General features: G+C 40.7%; 1 protein-coding gene across 7 annotated transcripts in view; it reads left to right on the plus strand.

The window, feature by feature from the left end:
• The window catches only part of ANXA7 (annexin A7), a 28,937-nt gene extending 11,149 nt beyond the window's left edge, over positions 1–17,788 (plus strand). For all 7 annotated transcript variants that reach the window (XM_053586118.1, XM_053586124.1, XM_053586117.1 and 4 more), the window contains 8 exons: positions 880–982; positions 3,830–3,924; positions 8,043–8,156; positions 8,385–8,555; positions 12,964–13,134; positions 13,212–13,287; positions 15,368–15,480; positions 17,339–17,788. In XM_053586118.1, the coding sequence (XP_053442093.1) occupies positions 880–982; positions 3,830–3,924; positions 8,043–8,156; positions 8,385–8,555; positions 12,964–13,134; positions 13,212–13,287; positions 15,368–15,480; positions 17,339–17,461 (966 nt within the window). In that variant the 3' untranslated portion in view covers positions 17,462–17,788. The remainder of the gene's footprint in view (positions 1–879; positions 983–3,829; positions 3,925–8,042; positions 8,157–8,384; positions 8,556–12,963; positions 13,135–13,211; positions 13,288–15,367; positions 15,481–17,338) is intronic.
• Positions 17,789–20,037: the final 2,249 nt, after the last annotated feature.

Below are 20,037 nucleotides of genomic sequence, written 5' to 3' on the forward strand. Positions count from 1 at the left end.
CTCACAGCAACCTCCAACTCCTGGGCTTAAGCGATTCTCTTGCCTCAGCCTCCCGAGTAGCTGGGACTACAGGCGCCCGCCACAACGCCCGGCTATTTTTTGGCTGCAGTTTGGCCGGGGCTGGGTTTGAACCCGCCACCCTCGGTATATGGGGCCGGCGCCTTACCGACTGAGCCACAGGCGCCGCCCAATACTGTTTTATTCTTAAATTGCCTTGTTAATTTTTTTATATCCTATTCAAGTTACTAGGAACATAAGCAGTATACTTTCATGCTTACATTTGTCTTGATTTCCTTGTTGCCTGTCATACTGTATATTTATAAAGATTTAACATTTTCCAGCTTGTTTTAGTCTGGGCTAGAAGGATTACAGTATTAAGAGAAACACCCTAGTGATTTTGGGGATCAAGGGGCTCACTTTCTTGATTTGAGGAATTTGAGTTCCAGAGATACTGAGAAACTTGTGTAGGGATATACAGCTAGTAAAAGACAGGATTTGAGATTTTAATTTCACAGATTTGACCACCTTATCTCCTGCAAGTTTAGTGCATGGCAGGAGAAAAATCTGTCCGAAGGGAGGTAGGTCTTTCCTACTTATTCCAGAATGAGCCCTGGTAATGAAATTCTTATATCCTTGTTCTAAAACCCAAAGACTGGCCTTTCCTAAGAGTGATGTCTGGGGAAGTCTTGCAGTTTCGTTATTACCCTGTTTTCCCGAAAATAAGACCTACTTACAGGAAAGATAAGACGTCCCCTGAAAATAAGACCTAGCGCATCTTTGGGAGCACACCTTAAAATAAGACACTGTCTTATTTTTTGGGAAACAGGGTAGAAACTTCGTAGAAAGTCTAACTTGGATTTTTATGCCCTTTATTCTCAGCCTGCTGCAATGACTCAGGGCACTCAAGGAACAATCAGACCAGCTGCCAACTTTGATGCTATGAGAGATGCAGAAATTCTCCGTAAAGCAATGAAGGGTTTTGGTAAGGAAAATAGATTTCTGTTTTTTACGATAACTTAAAAGCGATTGATTCTAAAGTAAAAATAAACTGGTAATGAACCCACAAGGGTGAGTTCTTTGTTGCTCACTGCACAGAAAGCCAATTATTGAGATGAGGATGGTCAAAGAAGAAAGGATTTACTGCAGAGGAAGCATCAATTGGGAGGTGGAAAGAAGGGACTGTCTCAAATCTACCTTCTTGACCAATGGGGTTGGGTTTTTCTGGAAGTGAAATGAATAATGCACAAAAGGAGTAAACATGACTACATATTTGGGGCAGAGTGCAGGACATGTAAGTATAGTGATAAATCATGCTGATAAATATGAATTCTGATCATTTAAGTTCATGCTACACACCTCACTGCTGAATATCACTATGATCACCTTTGAAGTACTCTCCTTGGGAAGCTATGCAGTAATGCCACTGCCTAGTCTACTCTTCATAGCAGTTTTGGAACTCTTTTTCTGGAAGGGTCATCAATCTTTGAATGTCGTCAAAATGTCTTCCTTTCAATATTTCCTTTATCTTCAGGTAAAAATAAGTCTTTGGGGGCCAGATTAGACGAATGGGGAGAGGTGTTCCAATATAGTTATTTGTTTACCAGCTAAAAACTCCCTCATACGGTGCCGTGTGAGCTGGTGCATTGTTGTGATGCAAGAACTATGAGTTTTTGTTTTGTTTTGTGAGTCTCACTATGTCGCCCTTGGTAGAGTGCTGTGGCATTGCAGCTCACAGCAACCTCAACCTCTTGGGCTTAAGTGATTCTCTTGCCTCAGCCTCCCAAGTAGCTGGGACTATGCTGCCCACCACAATGCCCAGCTATTTTTTTTTTGTTGTTGTTGTCATTGTTGTTTATCAGGCCCTGGCTGGATTCGAACCTGCCAGCCCTGGTGTATGTGGCCAGCACCCTATCCACTGAGCTACGGTCATAAGTTTTTGGCCAAGATTTTCAGTTGAGGATTTTCCTGTTTCTCCATTGACATGCAATTTTGACACATAATTCAATAAATTTTTGCCATGTTTTCATCAGTGCTGTTTGTTACTGGCTGCCCTGACCTCTCTTCATCAGTGATGCTTCAGAAAAACATTTAATCCATTTTGTTTATAGCAATATCCTCATAAATGTAGACTACCACTTCCCTGATTTCACTTCCACTCTTGCCAAGTTTTGTATTTTTTTGAGACAGAACCTCAAGTTGTCACCCTGGGTAGAGTGCTATGGCATCACAGCTCACAGCAACCTCCAACTCCTGGGCTCAAGTGATTCTCCTGCCTCTGCCTCCCAAGTAGCTGTGACTACAGGCACCTGCCACAATGCCCGACTTTGTTTTTGGTTATAGCTGTCATTGTTTGGTGGGCCTGGACTGGATTCGAACCCGCCAGCTCAGGTGTAGGTGGCTGGTTCCTTAGCTGCTTGAGCCACGAGTGCCGAGCCCCAAGTTTTGTTTTGTTTGTTTTTTTTTGTAGAGACAGAGTCTCACTTTATGGCCCTCTGTAGAGTGCCGTGGCCTCACACAGCTCACAGCAACCTCCAACTCCTGGGCTTAAGCGATTCTCTTGCCTCAGCCTCCCGAGTAGCTGGGACTACAGGCACCCGCCACAAAGCCCAGCTATTTTTTTTTTTTTTTTTTTGGTTGCAGTTTGGCCGGGGCCGGGTTTGAACTCGTCACCCTCGGTATATGGGGCCGGCGCCTTACCAACTGAGCCACAGGTGCCGCCCTGTTTTGTTTTGTTTTTTAAGAGAAATGTAAATTTCCAAATATACGTGTGGGGAGAATCACAGAGTGATTACTCCTCTTGCCAAGTTTAACAAGAAACTTCATATTTGCTCATTGCTGTAATTCAAGCTCTGACATCTTGAGATGGCACCAAAAAAGACGCAACAATAATGAGCTCCATTCAGCAAAACGCTGCCACATGTTCACACGAACACAGCTGTTGAGACCCTGATGTACCAAGGTTATGAAACTTTACCAAGTCGTTTATACAGTGCTACCAACATAAACACAGGTGGCAAGTTCATGAACTTAATTGTCAAATCTTGGATATTCCATGATTAAAAAATGGTGAATAAGTCCCTCCCAGGACAGGGATTTTAGTATGTAGTGAGCTAGTGGCTAATATTAATCATTCTTGTACATAGGCAGATTGCGGGGAGTAGCTGCTCAGTGGGTCTTTGGACACAATTTGTGGTAGAGTGTCACTTGTCTTCTCCATACAAACAAGTGGTATAAAGCTTTGTAGTTATTTCATGGCTACAGGGAGGTTCTGCTGTTGCAGCAGTGTAACAGAATGTTATAAAGTTCTGGTTAGCAAATCTGGCCTGGGAACTTAAAAATAAGAGAACTACAAAAGAATTATCAAAACTTTTCTTGCTTGTGGAGCTGGTTACAGAGCCTTGTATGATAAACTAAGTTTATATATCATCTTTGGTGTATGCGCGTCAGTTTAAAGTTTAGTGCCTGGTAAGCATTCTAAGAGGTGACCACAAGGAGCACCCAGGACACAGACTTTGTCCTTTTTTTTTTTTTTTTGAGACAGAGCCTCAAGCTGTCACCCTATGTAGAATGCCGTGGCATCACAGCTCGCAGCAACCTCCAACTGCTGGGTTCAAGCGATTCTCCTGCCTCAGCCTCCCAAGTAGTTGGGACTACAGGCACCTGCCATAATGCCCGGCTATTTTTTGGTTGCAGCCGTCATTGTTGTTTGGCGGGCCTGGGCTGGATTCGAACCCGCCAGCTCAGGTGTATGTGGCTGGCGCCGTAGCCACTTGAGCCACAGGTGCCGAGCCAGACTTTGTCATTAATTAAACATGTTTGGTTCTTCCAGGGACAGACGAGCAAGCAATTGTGGATGTTGTGGCCAACCGTTCCAGTGATCAGAGGCAAAAAATTAAAGCAGCTTTTAAGACCATGTATGGCAAGGTATGTTTTTTTCCTTGAGTAGACATCAGCAATGGCCAGTAGACTCTGCATTCATTTCAGATTGTATACTATGTATTTATTAGTACCTGTGGTACAAAGGAGAGACAGCTAGACTAGAGACCTCAGAAGTGGTATATTTGCTATTTACCTCTCTTAAAAGCCTTTTTCATTTTAGCAGAGTCCTCGATCTCATATACATACCTCTGTGGCTTGTCTGTGATGCATGGGCAATTGCACCACACTCATGATCCAGAGCATGATTCTCAATCTTCTACCCCTCATAGTGGGATTCAAGGCAAGAACAAGGCTCTGTTTATTTTTGGTCCTTGGCATCATACTTCTTTCCTCTCTCTTCATCTCAATAAGTCTTGTTTTACTATAATATGGAACTACTTGCCATTTTCTGCACACACCTGATAGTCTATACTTCTGTGTTTATATATGCTCTTGCTTTTGAACACCTTTATTTTCTTCATGGCAAACTATTTCTTGAAGATTTGGCTTACCCGTGAGCTACTCTGTGATGTTTCTTTCATACCCCTGGTCACCATTAAGCTGCTTCTTCCACTCTGGTCCCATAGCACTTTGAAAACCTCTGTTATCACTAATCTTACTGCCTACCCCTAAAACTGCGAGCTCCCCTACAATGAACTATGTCATGGTTATCTTTGTATTTATAGCACCATATGAACAATGACAATTATCTGCTTAATAAATATTTGTTGAATGGTTGATCAGTGATTAAATGAAGCAGTATTCTAAGGTTGAAAAGTGCTATTGTCCCTCAGATATAGAGGGAAAGACTGGGCAGCATTGCTTTTCCATTTAGACAGGAAGCCTAAAAATTTCTTAACATCCTCTGTATCTGGTTTACTTTTCTTAGAATGGGGTAGCAGTCCATTGATTGGTCCCACCTCGCCTATTCTACTCTGCCTTTCCCTCTCTGCCCAGTCTAGTAACTGATTACACAACAAAGACACTAGATTTCCTTAAGGTTCACCATCAAATATCTTATCTCACAAGGGTATTTTTCCATGCTACAGACTACTTTAGTTCATATCAAATCTGTGTTATGCTATTTTGAATTTTCTCCTATTTTGCTTTAGCATTAAAACTAAAATCATAAGACTTATTTCCCTATCCCAGCTACCTCTTCAAATAAAGTACTATTTTTCTAGCCTGCTATGGAGTCACTTTTGTTTCCATGTTTCTCTTTACAAGTCAGTGAATATTTACTCAGGGCTTATTGTATGTTATGACTGCTTTTTCCTATCAATTGGTTATTTACTAAGTTTTATCAATATAATCTGTAAAACAGCTCTTTAAAATGTCCCTTTTGTTTACTATATTCTTTTTCATTTCCATTGCCACTACTCAAGTCCAAGCCTTCATTACTTCTTATCTAAATATTCCAGTAGCCTAAATGTTCACCCTTATTGTCTCATTTGTAACCATACTTTGTCTTGCATATTGTTACTACCTAAGTGCCATTTTCTTGCATAAAAGTTTCCAGGGGCTCCTCCGAGCAAGCAGAATCAAATCCACATTGTTTAGCTTGACATTCAAGGTAATAATCCAACGATCCAATAATCAAGGTTTAGTTATGACTTTTTTTTTTTTTGAGACAGGAGTCTCACTATGTTGCCCTCGGTAATTCAAGGTAATAATCCAATAATCAAGGTTTAGTTATGACTTTTTTTTTTTTTTTTGAGACAGTCTCACTATGTTGCCCTCAGTAAAGTGCTGTGGCATCACAGCTCACAGCAATCTCAAACTCTTGGGCTTAAGCAATTCTCTTGCCTGAGCCTCCCAAGTAGCTGGGCCTACAGGTGCCTGCCACAGCACTCGCTATTTTTTTTGTTGTATTGTCATTGTTTATCAGGCCCAGGCTGAGTTCGAACCCACCAGGTCTAGTGTATGTGGCTGGTGCCCTAGAAGCTGAGCTATAGCCACCGAGCCTTAGTTATGACTTTTATTTTATGCATCAATTATGAAAATCTTCCTCTCTAACAAAGTCACTTGTCTTAATATTCCACTGAACAAGCTTTGCTCTTCCTTGCCTCTATACTAGTGTTTCTCAACCTTAAACATCATAATCTCTTAGCTTAAAAACATACCAGAGTCTCTTTGAGTCTTGGTGGATAGCAGTTTTTCCTTTTAAAGCTCCACAAATGATTTTTTTTTTTTTTTTGGCCGGGGCTGGGCTTGAACCCGCCACCTCCGGCATATGGGACCGGCGCCCTACCCGTTGAGCCACAGGCGCCACCCTGATTTTTTTTTTTTAAACCCATTTCTGTTTCTGGAATGTAACCAGAATGATTTTAATGAGTAGCTAAGGCTGAGAACCCCTTCTGGGTTTTTTTTTTTTTTTCTCTTGTTGTTTTTTGAGACAGTCTCACTATGTTGCTCTCGGTAGAGCGCCATGGCCTCACAGCTCACAGCAACCTCAAACTCTTGGGCTTAAGCAATTCTCTTGCCTCGGACTCCCAGTAGCTGGGACTATAGGTGCCTGCTACAACACCTGGCTGTTTTTTTTTTGTTGTTGTTTGTTTGTTTTTTAATATTTATTTATTTATTTGTTTGCAGATTTTGGCCGGGGCTGGGTTTGAACCCGCCACCTCTGGCATATGGGGCTGGCGTTCTACTCCTTTCAGCCACAGACACCGCCCATATTGCCATTGTTGTTTAGCAGGCCCTGGCCAGGTTGGAACCCACCGTCCCCGTGGCATGTGGCCAGAGCCCTAACCACTGAGCCATGGGCACCGAGCCTCCCCTTCTGTTTCTTGTTAGTGTTCCTCCTTCTTGCCTTAAATACCTTTCCTCTTCTTCTTTGCCTTCTAATTTTCATATATTCTTTAAAATCTATACTAAAACTTTCTCTGAGCTCTCTACCCCACTTTAAACTTTTCCTATTTCAACTATCTCTGATTTTTGTGGTGCTCATCAGGTGCTGGAGTACAGGTTGCCTTACATTATCTTTTTTGTTTTGTTTTGTTTTTGTTTTTTTGACACACAGTCTCAGAACTCTGTTACCTGGGCTGGAGTGCCATGGTCTCTGCCTAGCTCACAGCAACCTCAAACTCCTGGGGTTAAGCATCCTCCCACCTTGACCTCCCAGACTGCTAGGATTATAGATATGAGCCACCTCCACTGGCTTCCGTTATCTTTTTTTAGATGTTTACCTTATTTTTCTAAGTAAGGTGATAATGATTTCTACTTCCTCATAGAACCAAGAACAATTTCTTTTACTAAGCAAATATCTGTTTATTATTTTGTTAATTTGAATTATTCTTTGTTTCATCTATCTCTTGTATCAGTGGTAGAATTGGGGTAAGAATTTATTATTAATGAGGCACAGTGGTGTGTACCTAAAATCCCAGTTACTTGGGAGGCTAAAGGGGAAGGAGCTCTTGTCCTAGGAGTTCCAGACCAGCTGGGCAACATATGAAGATCTCATCTCAGAGAAAAAAGAAAAAAGAATTATTAGCCAGGTGCAGTGGCTTACACCTGTAATCTTAGCACTCTGGGAGGCCGAAGCAGGTGGATTGCTAGAGCTTACAGTTCGAGACCAGCCTGAGCAAGAGTGAGACCCTGTTTCTAAAAATCACAGGGCGTTGTGGTGGGTGCCTGTAGTCCCAGCCACTCAGGAGGCTGAGGCAAGAGGATCTCTTGAGCCCAAGAATTTGAGGTTGCTGTGAGCTATGATGCCATGACACTCTGCCAAGGGCAACAGAGTGAGACTCTGTCTCAAAAAGAAATTGTTTATTGATATAATAAAATATATCTGCTTGATAAACGATGTATATTTTTATTTCTTATATAGTATTCAGTTTTGAAATTCCATTTCAGCTTTCCATATTTTTATTATTATTTTTTTAGAGACAGGGTCTTTCTCTGTCAGCCAGGATGGACTGCAGTGGTGCAATCATAGCTCATTATAACCACTCATTGTAGTCTCGAATTCCTAGCCTCAAATGTTCCTCTTGTCTGGGCCTACCAAAGTGCTGAGATTATAGGCATGAAACGCCTGCTGTATCTGGCTCCGTATTTTCCATAAAAGTTATAAATGACAAAATTTGGATAGCTTATGTACTAAGTTTGCATTTATAATTAAATAGGACTTAATGAAAGATCTCAAATCAGAGTTAAGTGGAAATATGGAAGAATTAATCCTTGCCCTGTTCATGCCATCTACATATTATGATGCCTGGAGTTTACGGAATGCAATGCAGGTACTACATGTTATTTCTCGTATTTTATTCTATATTTAGTATGTAAAACTGCACAAATGGTTTTAGTTCTGAATTTATGGTGAAAAAGGAATACGTCATTTCATATCATTTGAATATATAGTTTTTCCATTTGTAGAGAACAAAGAAATGTTTGATGAAACAGTAAGATTTAATTACTTTCAGAAATTTTGTTTTTCTTTTGTGTAATTCTCCCTTCATTTTATATAGGGAGCAGGAACTCAGGAACGTGTATTGATTGAGATTTTGTGCACAAGAACAAATCAGGAAATCCGAGAAATCGTCAGATGTTATCAATCAGAGTTTGGACGAGATCTTGAAAAAGACGTTAGGTCAGATACATCGGGGCATTTTGAACGTTTACTTGTATCTATGTGCCAGGTGAGTATAGCATGAATGTATGTGTGTTAGTGAAGGGAACATACTTTATTGCCTATTGCCAGTGAGCATTCTTTTTTTTTTTTATTGTTAAATCATAGCTGTGTACATTAGTGCAATCAAGGGGTACAATGTGCTGGTTTCATATACAATCTGAAATATTTTCATCAAACTGTTCAACGTAGTCTTCATGGCATTTTCTTAGTTATTGTATGTAGACATTCGTATTCTGCATTTAGTAAGTTTCGCCTGTACCCATTCTAAGATGCACTGTAGGTGTGGCCCCACTCATTACCCTCCCTCCACCCTAACCTCCCCCCTCCCTTCCCCTTCCTTGCCCCTTTCCCCATAGTCTTGTGCTATAGTTGGGTTATAGCCTTCATGTGAAAGCTATAAATTAGCTTCACAGTAGGGCTGAGTACATTGGATACTTTTTCTTCCATTCCTGAGATACTTTGCTAGGAAGAATATGTTCCAGTTCCATCCATGTAAACGTGAAAGAGGTAAAGTCTCCATCTTTAAGGCTGTATAATATTCCATGGTATACATGTACCACAATTTGCTAGTCCATTCGTGGGTCGATGGGTACTTGGGCTTCTTCCGTGACTTAGCAATTATGAATTGGGCTGCAATAAACATTCTGGTACAGATGTCTTTGTTATGTTGTGATTTTTGGTCTTCTGGGTATAAACCTAGTAAAGGAATTATAGGATCGAATGGCAGGTCTATTTTTAGGTCTCTAAGTATTCTCCAAACATCCTTCCAGAAGGAACGTATTAGTGTGCATTCCCACCAGCAGTGTAGAAGTGTGCCCTTTTCTCCACATCCACACCAACATCTCTCTGGTTTTGGGATTTTGTTATGTTGGCTACTTTACTGGGGTTAGGTGATATCTCTTTTTTTTTGTTTTTTTTGCAGTTTCTGGCCTGGGCTGGGTTTGAACCCACCACCTCTGGCATATGGGACTGGCGCCCTACCCCTTTGAGCCACAGGCGCCACCCGGGTTAGGTGATATCTCAAAGTAGTTTTGATTTGCATTTCTCTGATGATTAAGGATGATGAGCTTTTTTTCATGTGTTTGTAGATCGTGTGTCTGTCTTCTTTAGAGAAGTTTCTGTTCAAGTCCCTTGCCCACCCAGCATTCTTTATTCCTTTTGATATTTAGCCAGTTTGGAATATTGCATTTTTAAGAGGGCCAACACTGAATCCAGTGTACAGATGTCTTTGTAGTTACCCTTGGGATTTATTTCTGTAAATCTGGCTTTTGTAAGGAATTAAAAATTAACCTCTTGGGCCGCGCCTGTGGCTCAGTCGGTAGGGCGCCGGCCCCATGTACCGAGGGTGACGGGTTCAAACCCGGCCCCGGCCAAACTGCAACCAGAAAATAGCCGGGCGTTGTGGCGGGCACCTGTAGTCCCGGCTGCTCGGGAGGCTGAGGCAAGAGAATCGCTTAAGCCCAGGAGTTGGAGGTTGCTGTGAGCTGTGTGAGGCCACAGCACTCTACCGAGGGCCATAAAGTGAGAGTCTGTCTCTACAAAATAAGTAAATAAAAATTAACCTCTTTAAGGTTTTATAGAAACAGAAGCCAACCTGAGGCATTTCTGTGCCTGGGATGAAATGGTACATTTATTTATTTATATATTCTGATTCAACTGTCTCACTCTGTCACCCAGGCTAGAGTGCAGTGGTGTGGTCATAGTTCACTGCAGCCTTGAGCTTCTGGGCTCAAGTGATCCTCTCATCTCGGTCTCCATGGCAGCCAGCACTTTAGGCACACACCTGTCTAATTTTCTTTATTTTTTTGTAAAGAGAGGTCTTGCTATGTTGCCCAGGCTGGTCTCAAACTCCTGGCCTCAAGCGATCCTCCTGTCTAGGCTTCCAAGGGTTTACAGGCATAAGGCATTGCATATAGCCTGAAACTTAATATTTAAGCTTAGCACTGTCCTGCCCATTATGCTCGACCATCTATTTACTGAAGACATGCAGGACTGCCATAGAAATGCAAGAAGGTGAGGACTATGTGAGCAGAGCCAGAAATTCTGGAAAATGTTTTAGTGGTCACAGTAATACTATGATTAGCACTTTCCTTATCTGATTCCTCAGATATGCTAGAGAATTGACAGAAAATACTCCAATTTTGGGTTATTTGCAATGGGTTTAGAAACACTTAGATGATGAAAGTGTGTTTGAGAGAGATGATGCAAAACACTATTCAATATGAGGAGTTCTTTGCTATACTTCTAGTTTATAGGCCTGGACCGTCTGGAGGGATGTACAAGCAGAGGAGGGGCTCCTAAGAGCCAAAGGGAGTAGTTGTAGAAAGGATAAGAGTACAAAAGTAAGTGCATGTAGAAATGAAAGCAGATAGGTTAAAAGGAAACTGAATTTATCTACCATAGAGTAAGTAACAGAGCACGGAAATAGGTTAGGATTTAAAGGAGCAAGAAGGGGAAAAAAAAGCAAGACTAGTACTCTGGGAGGCTGAGGAGGGTGGATTGCTTAAGGTCATGAGTTTGAGACCAGCCTAAGCAAAAGCAAGACCCCCATCTCTACTAAAAATAGAAAAACTTAGGCAAGAGGATCACTTGAGCCCAAGTTGGAGGTTGCTGTGAGCTATGACGCCATGGCACACTACCCAGGGTGACGGCTTGAGAATCTGTCTCAAAAAAAAAAAAAAAAAAAGGCAAAGCAGGAATAGACAATTAATGCCAAAAAAATGATTATCGAGACTTGACATGAAGTGTAGAGATTTTTTTATGCAGGTTTCAAGGCCAAACTCATACTTTTTCCAGGAAGTAACTTCCTAGGAAAATGGGACTAAATTTTAGGTGTAAATCCAAAGGCAAAAATCTAGAAAGTTTTTCCTGGTTTCCTGTGTTATATTCAGTTGCCCATTTAGAATATGCCTCTAGGCTGGGCTTGGTGGCTCAATGCCTATAATCCTAGCATTCTGGGAGGCTGAGGTAGGCAGATTGCTTGAGCTCAGGAATTCAGATATCAGACTGAGCATGAGCAAGACCCGTCTCTATTAAAAATAGAAAATTAGCCAGTCATAGTGACACCTGCCCGTAGTCTTAGCTACTCAGGAAGCTGAGGCAAGAGGATTGCTCAGGCCCTGGAGTCTGAGGTTGCTGTGAGCTATGATGATGCCATAGCATTCTACACAGGATGACAGAGTGAAACTGTCTCAAAAAAAAAAAAAAAATGGCTGGGTGTGTTGGCTCATGCCTGTAATCCCAGCACTCTGGGAAGCCGAGGCAGGTAGATTGCCTGAGCTCACGGGTTTGAGACCAGCCTGAGCCAGAGCAAGACCCCATCTCTAAAAATAGCCAGGCATTCTCAAAAAAAAAAAAAAAAAAATAGAATATACCTCACCATATACCTTGTGCTGGGTGCTCCACTCTTTCTGTTCTGTTCATTAAACAATCACTGAGACTCAAGGGCACCCTTTCCTTTATTTGGGTTTGGGTTTCTATTTGTAAATCTATTTATTTATTTATTTTGAGACAGAGTCTCACTTTGTCACGCTTGGTACAGTGCCATGCATCATAGCTCACAGCAACCTCAAACTCTTGGGCTCAAGTGGTTCTCTCAAACTTTTGGGCTCAAGTGATTCTCTTGCCTCAGCCCCCCAAGTAGCTGGGACTACAGGTGCCCACTACAATGCCTGGCTATTTTTAGAGACGGGGGTCTCGCTCTGGCTCAGGCTGGTCTTGAACCTGTGAGCTCAGGCAGTCCATCCATCTCGACCTCCCAGAGTGCTAAGGCCCAGTCCACCGCACTCGGCCTTTTGGGTTTCTATTTTTGAGAGACACCAACTACCTCCTCCCTCTCAGTTTCCCTCCGAACCCAGAGTAGAGTTTGGATACAAATTGGCATAGTCTGGCAAAACTTGAGTTATTTATGGCTTCTAAAAAGCTCATGTGTCATTTTATGTATGTGGTAATAATAAATATATATTAAGGTTATACTTAAGTGAAGGAAGGGAAGAGTAAGAAGCTTCCATATTATATCCACCCTAGACTTAAATTTCATAAGGGCAGGGACCTTGTCTCTGTGTTCCTGCCACATAACATAGTGCCTGACACAAAGAAAGTAGTCAGTACCTTTCAGTTGTATGGATGAATACAAAATAGAACTCAGTACAGTGCATGTTGATTTTAAATCCAAGCTAAGAAGTTACACTTTCTTCATCTGGTAGTTTATATCTACTAGTGGAAATACTTTTGTTTAAACCTTTTCTTTCATATAGCTCTCAAATCTCTGAATGCCCTCATTTTTAACATAACCTCATTAAACCATAATATCTAAATATTTAAATTGTCCCTTTAAATCCCAAATTTGACTAGATTAGAAAAAAAAATTTAATAGAACTTCTATTTCCTTCTATTCCTGTCTTCCTCCTTTGCAGGGAAACCGTGATGAGAACCAGAGTGTAAACCACCAGATGGCTCAGGAAGATGCTCAGCGACTCTATCAAGCTGGTGAAGGAAGGCTAGGGACAGATGAATCTTGCTTTAACATGATCCTTGCCACAAGAAGCTTTCCTCAGCTGAAAGCTACCATGGAGGCTTATTCTAGGGTATGAACTCTTCTTTTGAGGATGTGGCTTCTGTTTTAAGATGTGAAAATATTTAACCTTACAATTTTTGTTTTCAGATGGCTAACCGAGATTTGTTAAGCAGTGTGGGCCGTGAATTTTCCGGATATGTTGAAAGTGGTTTGAAGGCCATCTGTAAGATATTTTTGTGCTTTGCTTTGCTTTGTTTTTAAGTAAATGGGGGATTTGAATAGTTGCTGCCATTAAGAGATGATAATTAATGTAATCTCTTTGGACTCTGCTTAGGCAGTAGCTGAGCTATTCCTATATTTTTTAAATGCGATTTCTTATGAATGGTTGGTGCTGTGATCATATTAAGGCTATTTGGGTATTATTTGGGCTTTGTTTATATGCCTTCCTTTAGGATTATGCTATAATATCTTATAGATTACAGCACTTCCTTTATGGCAAATGGGAAAACCCTAAGGAACCACTAGGGCCACACAAGCATTTTGAGTCCCCAAGATATACCTTTTAAGTACTCAGCTTAATGAGACTCTTTTCTCTTTTGAGAAATTAAATGAAATGATTTCTGATAGTCTAACATCCAGGTGTCTAACAAAATAGAAATTTCATTCCCATGGAAAACATAGGACTAAGGAGAATATTAAATAACATATTGATATTGGCAATGGGATGCCTTACAAATAGTACTACAGTAATTGTAGCAAAGTAAAAACCATACAGTTAGTACATCTCTACAGAATGTCCCAAAAAGTTGTCCCTAAAGTCATCATACATAGGGAAAATGGGAAGTTGTAGCTAAAGGTACCTTTATTTACAAAATATTCATAATAAAATTTTACAAAATATTGTCTGTGTGTTGGCCACATCTTTGTAAGTTTCTAGGGTTGACTTTTGAGATACCCTATGTCATCTGCAGGGGGAGATTTTGCTAAGTGAATTTTCCAAAGAGAAAGTCTGTCAGATTTCTGAGCGTCTGTTTGAAATATTTGCTCAAGCCGGGCATGGTGGCTCACACTTGTAATCGCAGCAATTTAGGAGGCCAAGGCAGGTGGATCACTTGAGCTCAGGGGTTTGAGAACAGCCTGAGCAAAAGCAAGACCCTGTCTCTAAAAAAATAGCTGGGTGCTGTGATGTGCGCCTGTAGTCCCAGCTATCTGGGAGGCTGAGGCAAGAGGTCTCTTTAGCCCAAGAGTTTGAGGTTGCTATGAGCTACGAAGCCAGAGCACTCTAACAAGGGTGACAAAATGAAACTCTTATCTCACAAAAACAAAATTTGCTCAAATCTCTTATTTTTTTTGGAGACAAGAGTCTCACTCTGTCACCCCGGGTAGAGTGCCATGGCATCACAGCTCACAGCAACCTCCAGCTCTTGGGCTTAGGCGATTCTCTTGCCTCAGCCTCCCGAGTAGCTGGGACTACAGGCGCCTGCCACAACCCCTGGCTATTTTTTTGTTGCAGTTTGGCCGGGGCCAGGTTTGAACCCGCCACCCTCGGTATATGGGGCCGGCACCCTACTCACTGAGCCACAGGCACCGCCCTGTTTTCTCTTTTAAATTAGAGTATATCTCATATCTTTCAGCCAAATGATATTCTTATTTCCTAGAACTCATATTTTTTTCATTATTCTTTTTGGCAAGGTATTACTAGGGCATAGATGCTATAGATTTTCCCTGTAAAGGGAAAACACGTCAAGAATCTAAGTCACTGCAACTATGGAAAGAAAATAGGATTTATTAGCTAGAGGGAATCTTCTGGAATGGAAGGTAACTTGTCTGATGCAGTTAGAAAGTTGGATGCTGAGAAAAATCAAGGGGAAGAATTCATCCCCAATCTACCTCAGGTTTCTGAGATGATTACATAGAAAATAACCAAAGGTAAGCTAGCACAGAGGCTCGCACCTGTAATCCCAGCACTTTAGGAGGTTAATGCAGGAGAATCCCTTGAGGCCAGGAGTTCAAGTTTATATTTTGTCGCTACAAAATATAAAAAAATTTAGCTGGGCAAGGTGGTAGATTCCTGTAGTCCCAGCTACTCTGGAGGCTGAGGCAAGAGGATTCTTTGAGCCTCAAAACACAAGGTTGGCGTGAGCTATGATAGTATCACTGCTCTCCAGCATAAGCAATAGAGTGTGACTCTCTTAAAAGAAAGAAGAAACTCCAAGGCAGGCTGGAAGTGATAAAGGAAGTTGGAGAGGGTAGGCTTGTTTCTCAAGTCATGATTCCATGCCTGAAGCATCTCTAACTTGCAGTGCAGTGTGCCCTGAACCGTCCTGCTTTCTTTGCTGAGAGGCTCTACTATTCCATGAAAGGTGCTGGCACAGATGACTCCACCCTGATCAGGATTGTGGTCACTCGAAGTGAGGTGAGACAGGGTTTGTTTTTCTTTTTGTTTGGCCTTACTTAATGTTGAATGTTGATTTCTTAAAAGTTTCTCACTTGGTTGTTAGTCCTTTAGGAATGATGTTGAGAAAGAGCTCTTTGTCACTGATGAGAGATGTGGTATAAAACACATGTGGTATTCACTTTCTTTGGTTCGGGGAGAGGCTTGTATTAGTCAAACAGGCTGTGTGCCTCAATGAAGACAAAAACCAAAAGGTTTGCCTACTTGAGAAGATCTGTGGAGATTACCAGTTTATGGGAAGTTGGAACACATATATTTTGATTTTCACTTTGCTTATGTTAAAAATTATATGAAAGACTCGTGTAGATTAATCTTGTTGGATATCAAGTTCTCAAAATTTAGCATCCCTTATCAATAATAAAATAATTTTTTAAAGATTCATTTTCTCTTCACCTAAATATAACCTCAGATTTTTTACCTTAAATTTATATATTTATTGAACTTTTTAAAGAACATATGCTAATAGATTTTACTAAAGAAAGTAGATCATTTTTTAAGAAAATAACCAAAATATGTTTTGAAAAAACTTTGCATATTTATTCTTAGGCTTAAGTTTTCTAAGCAGGATTTTTTTTTAAGTTGTCATGAAATGTATATAACATAAAATCTACTGTTTTAACCATTTTTAAGTTGCATTTAGTACACTGTTGTGCAACTGTCACCCTCATCCATCTGTAGAACTCTTTATCTTATGAAACAAACTCTCCTAATAAACATAACTCCCTAGTTTCCTCTCTACCAACCCCTGGCAACTACCATGCAACTTTTTGTCCCTGTGTTTAACTGCTCTATTTACCGCATATGAGTGGATTCATACAGTGTTTGTCCTTTTGTGACTGGATTCTTTCACTTAGCATCCTGTCACTAAGGTTTATCCATTTTGTAGCATGGGTCAGAATTTCCTTCGTTTTTGAGGCTGAGTAATAGTCCTATCGTATATGCCACCTTTTGTTTATTTGTTCATCTGCCTACATATCCTTGGGTTGCTCCCATCTTTTTGGCTGTTGTGAACACTACCGTGTGTGTGGACATACGAATACCTATTTGTATCCCTGCTTTCACTACGTTTTAGGTATATACCCAGAGGTGGAATTGCAAGGTCATATTGTAATTGTATGGATTTTATTGTTGTTTGTTTTTTGGTTTGTTTTGATTTTTTTTAATCACCATACCATTTTCTACAGCAGCTGTACCGCTTTTTCACCAGCAGTGCACAAATGTTCCCTTTTTTTTTTTTAGACAGTCTCACTAGTTTGCCCTCGGTAGAGTGCTATGACGTCACAGCTCATAGCAACCTCCAACTCTTGGACTTAAGCTATTCTCTTGCCTCAGCCTTCCGAGTAGCTGGGACACAGGTGCCTGCCACAACGCCCGACTATTTTTTGTTACAGTTGTCATTGTTTAGCAGGCCTGGGCTGGGTTCAAACCCACCAGCCTCTGTGTATGTGGCTGACGCTGTAACCACTGTGCTATAGGTGCTGAGCCAAGTGTTCCCATTTTTTGACATCCTCGTAAACACTATTTTCTATTTTAATAATAGCCATTCTATCAAATATTTGTTAAATTAATATTTTTGGAGTAGATGATGAAACTAGAGCCACCCTTATCCAATATTTTACAGAACAATGAATTAGACCTTCATTGGGTATGAATGCAAGCTGTAAAATATGTGTATTGTTGCTTGGTGATTTTTTTTTTTGGCCCCCTCAACTTTCTTTATTACTTAGATCTTACCATTATTTAAATACCAGTTTTAATAAATACCAGTTTTCTTTCGAAAGATTTTTTTCTAACATCAGAAATATCATTTCTTATGCAGATTGATCTTGTGCAGATAAAACAGATGTTTACTCAGATGTATCAGAAGACGCTGGGCACAATGATTTCAAGTGACACAAGTGGAGATTATCGAAGGCTTCTTTTGGCCATTGTGGGCCAGTAGGAAGGATGTTGTTTTTTCTTTTTTTTTTTCCACATGAGTGAAGCTATTCATAGCTTATCCTTCAAAGCAGTGACTGACCTGCATGCAGCAGTATCAACCATCACCTAACTGAAAAAGCTTTTTACTAAGGACTGTGTCAGGGTAATGTGCTTGGTTTGCACATGTTGTTATTGCCTTAATTCTAATGTTTTTTTGTTCTCTTTATACAATCAGTATAAGGCTATATGACAGTGATGTAGTAATATCACAATGTTTGTAAAGCTTCATTCTCACTAATCTTGTTCTAATCAGGATGTTAAATTGAATAAAAGTAACAACAATCTCTAATTCTGTGTAATAATATCGAATAATTTTTAAAAAGGTTGCCAAAAGCTCTGCTTTCCAAAATCCTATTAGATCCATTGGATTGTTAGAGTTCATCATATGTCAAAACTGTATTAGTTTTTTATAAGTTCACCTCTTTTGATCTAGAAAGGTAACTTGTACCTTACTTTGCATAAATTGATTTTCTATATTTGTAAACACTTTCTACATAAACATAGGTTAATATTATAACACTTTTTAAAAGAAGGGTCAAATGGGGGCAGTGCCTATGGCTCAGTGGGTAGGGCACCGGCTCCATATACTGAGGGTGGTAGGTTTGAACCCGGCCCCAGCCAGCTAAAAACAGCAGTGATAACTGCAACAAAAAATAGCCGGGCATTGTGGCAGGCACCTGGAGTCCCAACTACTCAGGAGGCTGAGGCAAGAGAATCGCCTAAGCCCATGAGTTGGAGGTTGCTGTGAGCTGTGATGCTACGGCACTCTACCGAGAGCAACAAAGTGAGACTCTGTCTCAAAAAAAAAGTCAAATGTTTACATGTTTAAAATACAGACTGCTGGGCAGCGCCTGTGGCTTAGTCGGTAGGGCGCCGGCCCCATATACCGAGGGTGGCGGGTTCAAACCCAGCCCCGGCCAAACTGCAACAAAGGGATAGCCGGGCATTGTGGCGGGCGCCTGTGGTCCCAGCTGCTCTGGAGGCTGAGGCAGGAGAGTCGCCTAAGCCCAGGAGTTGGAGGTTGCTGTGAGCTGTGTGACACCACGGCACTCTACCAAGGGCGATAAAGTGAAACTCTGTCTCTACAAAAAAAAAAAAAAAAATACAGACTGCTTTTTTCCAGTTTTTTAAAATTGTATGATTAACAAATTTTGCATATATTTAAGGTATAAATTATGGTGGTTTGGTATCCTGGTGTAGTAATTCATAACAATTAAGCTCAATCTAAGTACATATGTTACCTGACATTGTTTTTTTGTTGTTGTTCTCTTGTGGTGAAAACACTTAAAATCTACAACATTAGAAAATTTCAAGTCTGCAATATATGATTATTAACTGTAGTTACCATTGTGTACCTTAGATCTCTAGAACTTACATATGTTTTAACTGAAAGTTTGTATCTTTTGACCGCTATCTCCCCATTTTCCATAACGCCTCACCTCTTATAACTACCACTGTTTGTTCAATTTTGACAATTTTAAATTGCACGTACAAGCAACATGCAATAATTCTCTCTGTGATTGTCTTACTTCACTTAGCATAATGTTCTCCAGTATCTTTATAGTTAATCAACATTGTCACTCTTTGCAGATGACACGATTTTATACATGGAAAACCCTAAGACTCCACCAAAAATCTGTTCGAACTAATAAATGAGTTCAGCAAAGTTGCACAACACAAAATCAACATGCAAAAATCTATATGTTAACAGTAAATAGTCTGAAAAAAAAATCAAGAAAGCAATCCCACTTACATTTGCTACAAAAATACATACCTAGGTATAAATTTAACGAAGGAGGTGAAAGATTTCTATTATGAAAACTCCAAAGCATTGATGAAAAGAATCAAAGCGAATACAAATAGGCTCAGTGTCTGTAGCTTAGAGTCTAGGGCTCCAGCCACATACACCAGAGCTGGTGGTTTTGAATCCAGCCCAGGCCTGCCAAACAGCAATGACAACTACACCAAAAAAATAGCTGGTCATTGTGGCAGGCTCCTGTAGTCCCAGCTACTTGGGAGGCTGAGAGAAGAGAATCACTTAAGCCCAAGAGTTTAAGGTTGTTGTGAGCTGTGATGCCACAGCACTCTACCCAGGGCGATGTAGTGAAGACTCTGTCTCAAAAAAAAAAAAAAAAACACAAGGGAAAAACTACCCTACGTTCATGGATTGGAAGAATTAATATCTTCAATGTCCATACTTCCCAAAGCAATCTACAAATTCAGTGCAATCCCTATCAAAATAACAGCTGGCTGTGGTGGCTCACTCCTGTAATCCAAACACTTTGGGAGGCTGAGACAGGCAGATCACTTGAGGGCAGGAGTCAGGGGCAACATAGTGAGATTCCTTCTCTACAAAAAATAAAGTTAGTGGGGTGTGGTGGTGCACATCTGTAGTTCCAGCTACTTGAGTGGCTGACGCAGGAGGATCACTTGAGCCTAGGAATTTAAGGTTTAAGTGAGCTATAAAGTTGCTACTGTACTCTACCCTGAGTAATAGAGCAAGACCCTGTTTCAAAAACACCCCCAATAATACTTTTC

This window comes from Nycticebus coucang, chromosome 3 (assembly GCF_027406575.1).
Source record: "Nycticebus coucang isolate mNycCou1 chromosome 3, mNycCou1.pri, whole genome shotgun sequence".
Lineage (NCBI taxonomy): Eukaryota > Metazoa > Chordata > Mammalia > Primates > Lorisidae > Nycticebus > Nycticebus coucang.